Source organism: Rhagoletis zephyria, unplaced genomic scaffold, assembly GCF_001687245.7.
Source record: "Rhagoletis zephyria isolate East Lansing unplaced genomic scaffold, Rhagoletis_zephyria_1.1 Rzeph_scaffold_06731, whole genome shotgun sequence".
Lineage (NCBI taxonomy): Eukaryota > Metazoa > Arthropoda > Insecta > Diptera > Tephritidae > Rhagoletis > Rhagoletis zephyria.
The window spans coordinates 26,185-34,586 of NW_016163814.1; the positions used below are offsets into that span (position 1 = coordinate 26,185).

The window sequence follows — 8,402 nt, forward strand, 5'->3', positions numbered from 1 at the left end:
CGATTCGGCAACCGTACGGGCAGAGTTTTTCAGTTTAAAAAAGTACATATTTGGAAAAAGGATGTCTTCCTTTAACAGCTATAATAAATTATTAAGAGTTTATTAAGATGATGTGCCATTGGTTTAACATTTCTATTTAAATATGTGTGCTGTAATATATTCCAGTCGGCGAAAGAGCGCTTCTAAATAAACGCATGAAGATAGAGTGTAAGGTCGGATCATACGATTGGTACATTTGAACAAATTTGTACAACTTTTTATTTGGAACTACATATTATTCAAAAATCGGGACGACGATTTCTTTACTCGTAGCGGTAACTCGATTGGTTCAACACAGAAATTCAGTTAGAAATTTATATGGGTAATGTATATACATTAGCGTGGGCCTAAAATAGTTTTTTTTTTTTAATTTTGATTGGTAATAGCAAAAATATTATTAATTTTGCTCTAAAAAAACCTGTATCAAAGATGACAATTTTTGGTTTATATCTAGGCTTGCCCATCAAAGCATTTGTGTAGCCGCTGCTCCACAACTGAAGTCTGAAAAGCCTGAATGATGCCAAATTTCAGACTTGTTTCAGACTTTTCAGGCATCGTCTTACTGTTAATACATTCGCACATTAGTACTGGTAAATCCATTTCAATTGACTTAAGAACTAAGCGATGTGTAAATAGTATGAACACAGCAGATCTTCTGAAACCCAACAGATTAGTAGAATAAGTTCTTGCCGGCTTTATCGCAGGGCACTGCGCTATTGCAGCGATGTTTCAATCATGGCGATTGCCAACGTTTTCTCTCGGGTAGAAGCTGCCACGGTGATAATGGGGACGAACCAATTGATCACCTTCTGTGTCGAAATCTGTGCCTACAGTCGTGGCGATTCAAACACCTCGAATTCACACTTCATAGCCAATCTGGCAGAGATAACGTAGGTATAAGTCTTCGTGCATCCCAATTTCATTTGGAAAAGTAAGTAGTTGATCTTCAAAAAGGAATCTTGATTAGAGAATTGTGCCTCCTTTTGTCACTTACTCTTTAAAGGCACTCACAATGACAAACATATATGGCGTCGAGTTGAAGTAAGCAGTACGCCCTCGCAACCCAACCAAAGCTACAACTGACTGGGTTTTACGAGTATCAGTATGCTTTTAGACTGCGGCTGTGTAAAATCATATGAAGCATCGCCAGAATTAGAATGTAGCTTTCCGAGCCGTTAGATACCAAAATAAAATAAGAAGACAGATTGACAGATCGTAGTATTTCTATATTAATTCACAGGGTCCTTCGATTCTCCGCCCAAAAAACTGAATAAGTGGATATTGTAAACAAATTAACGAACATTTTATTCCACAAAATTAAGTTTCAGAAATTACTATATACCTACATACATACAAACATATCTGCGTCTTTGTCACCAAAAAACCAGGTAGGTAAGCTCTACACTTCGGAATCTTCCTCCAATCGCCTGCGTGCATTCGAATGCGCATTTCTTGCGATTCTATTGCAACAATTGGGCAGACACTCCTCTTCGCGTAGGACGCTAAACAGCTGCAGGAATAGTATCAGTAACACCAACATCAATATAATCAGTGTAAGCACATCGCGCGTGGTCCAGTACTGATTAATGGCCGTGATATTGGCTATCGACGGTGCTGTTATCTCAGCTAAACGCTCATCGGAATCATCTATAGAACTGGCTGTGGATGCATAGCGATGATGAGTTACCTTATCGCCTGATGAAAGTGTATTCAAGGTTGAGCCAAACAGGTTACCTGCATTGTTATTGCCATTGTTGTTGTTAGAAGTGAAACGTACCGGTAGCTGAATATTGTGCTCTTTTAGGTAGGCAAGCATGGTGCGCATATAACGATAATCCCACTCATTTTCGAAAATACCGAATTCTTTTAGATACTCGTGCTTAGCGACCAATTGTTCATAATCAAAAGTGTGCAGACGATTGCCTTCGATGTAGAACTTCTCCAAATTGACAAGTGGCTCGAATAGACGTTGATCCAAATGCAGCAAGTGATTGAAACCCAAATCGAGGTGCGTCAGTTTTTGCAGCACTAGAAAGCTCTCCAGCGTCTGATTCTGTAGCTGATTGGACGCCAAGTTTAGGTGCACTAAATTCGGCAGCGGTAGGTACAGTGGCGAGTGCGAAGTGCGCAACGATTGCAGCTGATTGCGTGACACATCCAGACGCTGCAGATTCAACATACCCACTAAGTCTTCCAGCGACTCAAGCCGATTGCCATGCAAATCCAGTTCACGTACACTCAGCTTGTCGGTAATATTCAAGCTTGTCAGCTGATTATTGCCGGCGTGCAATTTGACTGCGCTACCCGCGATAGCGATGTACTGCAACGTGCTGGCCTGCACCAGCAGCGTGTCGACAGATTGTAGCCACAGCTCATTGACCAAACTGTTGCTGATGTCGAGTAGGTGTAAACGCGGTAAGTGTTCCAAGGAGTTCGGCTCGAACAGCGAAAATCTATTATCACCCAAAAGCAGCGTTTGAAGCTTCAGATTTCGATGAAAAGTGGTGACGTCGATTTTCTCAATACAATTTCTGCTCAGGTCGATGTGCTCCAAATTGACGAGATCGCCAAATAATGACTTAGGCAGCTCGCGTATATCGTTTTGCTGCAAATCCAAATACCGCAGTTTCTCCAGACCGTTAAATGCATTTTGGTGCACCATGTGTATCATGTTGCGTGCGAGCTGTAGCTGCTCTAGTTCGCAGATGGCGACGAAAGCATTCTCTGGCACATCAAAGAAGCGATTCTTTTGCAGCACTAAAGTGCGTAGCGAATGACCGGTTGGGAAGTCAAAGGTAGTGATCCGATTTAGTCCGCAGTTGTGCATGAAAAGTGAGCGCAGCGCGGGTGCCAGTGCAATGAGCGCGGTTGGTATACGTAAGATTAGCGAATCGCGCAACACCAACTCGTACAACTGGGGAGCAGTGCCATTGACTACGGTCAGCGGGTCACTAAGCGTTGCGGTGATGTTGGACAAAGTACAATATACGATTTGTGTGTTCGCACAGCTTTCGGTTAAGTTCAGTTGGAGCGATTCAGCAGTGGACCATAGGCCGCATTGTGCAGCGAGTAGAACAAAGAATGTTATGAAATTCGATTTTTCCATTTTTGTTGACAACTTATTGGGTAATCGCCTTTTCACTTTAGGTTTTTGGTGAATCACTTTTTACACATTAATATGAATTTACGTTCGACACTTGGCACTGATCAATTTCAAATGAGATCAAATTCAATTTATTTATTTTTGAAACCCTCGCTGAGGCTGCAGTGCCGTATTGATATTTATATGTGTGTTCAACCGATTGCCGTGGATTTTAGAAAATACGAAAGCTATTGTTTACTTTTAAGCCGTGATCTCAGCTGTGCATGTTATCAGTATCTCATTGAGAGCGGGAGTGCTTATAGTGATAAGGCTGGCTTATATATTTCATGTGCATCAACTTATAAGTAATTGCTCAATTACGATTCTCATAAGCTTGAAATATACGCAGCATGAGGCGGTCTATAAGCTGTGAATAAAAGTTCAGAAGCGAGACATCAACCGATGAAAAGTTTCTCTTTGCTTTATAGTAAAGACTTGTTACAAGCTTTGGCTTCTTGAGTGTTGTACTTTTAAAAATTACTAGGGTTGCTATAATGTATTTTTAGCTGTAGAGTGCTAATAAATAAAGGAAAGGCAAAATATAAAAGACGAAATAAAACAAGAAAAAACGATGTTGTCTTCGACTATGCCGAATACTGCATACTTTTCATGAACATCACGAAATTTAACTTCAACCCTTTATTGTAGTTTTAAACAGTTCTTCGGGAGCTACACATTATACTAAATTGATTTACAATGTTAGCATTTTATTTATGATAAGCAAATAGGGGGAAAAATATTTGACCTTATTTATATTTTTACTGTAAACTCTATGTTGATAATAAAGGAAAAAACTGTGAAATTTCATGTTCGTAGCTGCATAAATGAAGAAGTTATAAGGCAAAACCTGATATCTGAACAATCAGTAGTATTGGAGCTATAAGTTTTAGTGAGCCTATCTTTATCATTTTCACAGTAAACTCTCTGTGGATAAGACCATGCGACAAACACAACAGAATTTCAAAACACACGACGTCAGATTTTTTTTAAAGGGCTGGCTTTGAAATATTAATTATCTGATTAATTGAGTAGTCCACTTGCAAACAACGTTATGTGATTTTATAATAGTAAGCCATAAATTTAAAAAAAACGTCTACAACAACAAGTAAAATCCAAATTGTATATTTCTTTAACATAACATTAAAAATTAAAATTGCAGTGTGGTAGTTTTTGCAAATTTTATACATATATAGAAATTAAATATAGCGAGTTTTGAAACAGTAAGTTTTATATAGAGACTTTTGAACTTGTATAAATACGTACAATAAATATTATAGCGACTTTTGAAAGTGTATATATACATACAGTAAGTATTATAGCGACTTTTGCTAGAGTAGCTAACATTTGATGCTATTTATTTCAAAATATATAAGGATTTTGCACTGTATGGTTAGTGCACATGAAACTACTTTAAATACTGGTGCGTTAACCACCAAAAACTAAAAATCGAAAAAAATTACATAGCGCACTTTGCAAGTGAACTACTCAATTCTAAAAATTATTTAAAAAATTCAGTGCTATGTAGAATAATATGTGGACTGAAATAAGGTCAATGGCCATAAGGCCAATTGACTATATTTGGGGGTGGCCATAATGGCAATTGCCGTTTTTCATTTGGCTTTTTAATTTTTAATTTGTGTCTGCCTATTCATTTATTTTTTATAAAGGCTTACTGAAAAAAAAGTTACAAGAAAAACACATTGCTTAAGTGAACAAAAATCTCAATCAGTTTTAGTTGAATAAAATTCTTCTGGCTTTTGTTGCCTTTTTTTCTATATAATACTTTCAATTTCGTACAAAGTTATATTTAATTTTTCTTGCCATATATCAAATATAAAAATTGACTATTCAAAAAATTTTATTTTTACCACTGTGCGGCAATCCATGTTCGCGTGCCACTCTCTCCGCCTTCGCGAAAATTCTGTAGAATTAAAAAAAATGAAATCAAATAAAATTTTGTGGTTCACAAGTACGAATAGGTATTGAAAATGACTTAAATTAATTTAATTTTTTCAAGCTAATAGAATACTCCCTTTTTGGAGAGGGCATGAACCGCCATTGACAAAAATGCAACCCCCGACCACCTAAGCTTCCTAAAGGTCCTTAGTGACCCCTTAAAAAATGAAAAAAATACAATTTTCACTTGCGTTTTGGCTATTTTAAGCAAATGAAGGCACTGACTTGTATCAAAACAAATGAAATACTTGGAATTGGACTAAAATTTATAATTCTACTACTAAAGTTTGTATTAGCGGCAATAAAGACAATATGTAACTAAATCACAAGCCGACACGAATTTGTAGCGGAATAGCCCAGTTATACATACTTGCACTGCTACACCATTTTTTCTTAAAAATCAAGACCCAACAGAATTCCATAATGCAATAATAAAAGGTGTTATCGGCTGGCAGATTCTCGCTCTAATTCCGCCATATTGACTGCCTTAGGTGAAAGAGTGTTACTTCTTTAACAATTATTTGCCTAATAATATAGTTGATTGTTTTTAATATGTCTCACTATACACATTTTTTTTCTTAAAAGGGTATTTTATCTTATTTTATTTACGAATATACTATAAAAAAGCAAATTTTGTTAAGAAGAAAATATGAAATTTAATATTTTTCCCCCAAATGGGGATTAATTTCTTCCCGGTTTTCTTCTTATTCTGCTGAGCTAAGGCGGTATCAAATCGACCTGTCACAACTGACCTTGTATTATTGCATTATGACAAAATTCTACATGTTAAGTGCTATGCGTTGGGAAACCGCTTATACGTAAAGCCCATTTAACAGATAGGGACACGAATTTCGATACGATACGATACCACATCGATACTTTTGGCATTCGATACCGATATTTTCTACTCGATAGTTTTAAAACGATATTTTTTGGAATCGAGTCCCAGAACCCTAGTATCGTGTCGAATGTCATAAACTCACATTACAAGGATAATGCTATTAACAATTCGTCCCAATATAACTTGGGCTTTAAAAAGCAGAAATGTGTGATGTAGTTAGGATTGCATGTAGTGGAATTTGACCCCGCGACCTCGTTGTTTTAAGTCAACACATCAATCTCTACGTGCTGTTACACAATATGTTAGTGTTTGACCGAGATTCTCCTCCGGTTTGTCGCGCGCGCCTTAATGTTGTGGCACAAAAGGGGTCCCTACAGTTTTATGTCGACTCTGAACGGCGATTTGGTTTTAATGGGAAGCTGTTTTTCATTTTCAAGCTGTGCGCACTGCCAACCATTACACCACAGCGGCCTATATACGAGACCTATATTTAGATAAATTTTTTGGATTTTGGTATCGATATTTGGAATATCGAGTCTTTTTATTCCGATATTAATGGGTACCCGATATTTTTAAAGCGATACTTTAAATGAGTACCACATCGATACATTCTGTTCGATATCGTATCCCTATTAACAGATTCTTATGTGGAAACTCTCATGCAACGCTAAGTATGCATAACTAGGCTATAATAGTTATGTACGTTGACCTGTCAAATGACCGAATAAAGAAGAGGCGAGTGGTTATCCCAACGAGCAATTATCCACAGTATTTTTGCAAAGAACTTCTTTCTGCGTAGGTAGCCTTCGGCCGCTCCTAGAAATTATAACCCTTACTAGGTAGGATTCTCCTTTCTGTGTTGCGAAAGAAAGGAGACCGAAGCCACTTACGTCGTCCACGGTATTTTTGCAAAGAACTCCTTTTTGCGTTGGCGGCCTTCGGCCGCGCTTAGGACGTTTTTAATTAATACATAAACTGCAGATATAACAGTAATATAAAATAATATACTTAAAAAATGTTAATATGAGAAAAAATTATATTTTAAGCGAAAAACGCAGCAAAGCGAAATTGAAGATTTGATTTTTCGCCATTTTTCCAAGGGGTCCCCAGGGACCTACGGGAGGCCTAGGTGGTCGGAGTTGCATTTTTATTAACGGCGGTTCTACCTTCATAATATGGGGGGTGGGAGGCGCCACGCATATTTTCCCACCGTCCCTTTAACCAACGCCCTTATTGGAAAGCCAACCCCTTTTAACAACAAATTACAATAATTTGAGGTAGCATTTATGAATTAAAAAAAAAAAAAATAACCACTCTAATGCCCATATCTGTCTAAATACAACAAATTTAGCGTGTGGAAAAAATGGGGGATTTTCGTTTTAGAGAGTGGCGAAAAAAATGGAAAATTTAAACCTTTTTAAGGTATTTTTCTTGTCTAACTACTTTTTGGCATCACTGGTGCCCTCAAAATACGGCGCACTTTCCTCTGCGCACTTTTTGCTCTGGCCTAAAAAGTAAGCAAGTACTTCACTGCTCAAAAAATCACATAACGAAATTCCTCAAAGCAATGTCAACATTCTTAGAATTTCTCTGATCACTTTTAATGACACCACTTTCAATGTGGCTGCAACACTTGTATTCCACTGAACTTGAATTCGTGTTGTAGCCAGCCACATTTCCATCAACGTTAGCCGGACTGGGTACGTGGCAAGGAAAAGCGGGTTCAGAATGTTGCACATTGCAAGTGCATAAACTCCAGTGTCACTTGGAATGGTCGAGTACTTGCTCGCTGCTTGCACTGGACAGCCAACATTCATTCGTTCGTTTCACTTTCTGCTTTGTTTATTTAATTTAGCTCACTCCCGACAGCCATAGCCACAGCCACAACCTTAGCTGCAGTTACCGTCATCGTCACCGCCATCGCCACCGCCACCACACGTTCTTCACTCGCTTGCAATTAACGCGAAATTCTACGAATTGTTTAATTAGAACTTTTGCTGCATTAAGCAGTGCCAGCAACACCGTCCAACACACACAGCAATGGAGGGAGGGTAAGGCGTTTTGAGACCAACCAACAACCAAATGGACGTATGTAGTCTCATAGAGTCACAGCTGCGATTCCGTGGAGTACGGCAGAGGAGCAGTTAAGCTTTCGTAAGCTGGTTGTTAGTTTTCGTCGTCTTCATATTCTTGGAGTTCCGCTGAGCGAACACATTTTCTGTGGTGTGCAGATAAACACCAACACATTTTCATAGTTGATATACAAATGTGCAATCTTCCTCGATAAACACAAGACTCGCGCCACTATTTCGCATGTTTCGACTTCATTCGCCTTAGTGTCCTCGCGGTTTATTTTTTCTTTTTTTTTAGTTTTTGCTTAAGCTGTGAGATTTCAAAATTTAAGGAATTGACAAAAACCAAAGG

The 8,402-nt window shown here is 38.1% G+C and overlaps 1 protein-coding gene across 1 annotated transcript; it reads right to left on the reverse strand.

Moving 5' to 3' along the window:
• Positions 1 to 1,318: 1,318 nt before the first annotated feature.
• LOC108373478 (leucine-rich repeat-containing G-protein coupled receptor 6-like) lies at positions 1,319 to 3,422 on the reverse strand. Its single transcript, XM_017629372.1, has one exon. The coding sequence runs from the start codon at positions 3,143 to 3,145 to the stop codon at positions 1,439 to 1,441; it is 1,707 nt and encodes a 568-aa protein (XP_017484861.1). The 5' UTR covers positions 3,146 to 3,422; the 3' UTR covers positions 1,319 to 1,438.
• Between the last annotated feature and the right edge of the window lie 4,980 nt (positions 3,423 to 8,402).

Excerpts from the sequence above, each read along its gene's own strand:
- LOC108373478 (XM_017629372.1), bottom strand. The coding sequence starts at position 3,145 with ATGGAAAAATCGAATTTCATAACATTCTTTGTTCTACTCGCTGCACAA.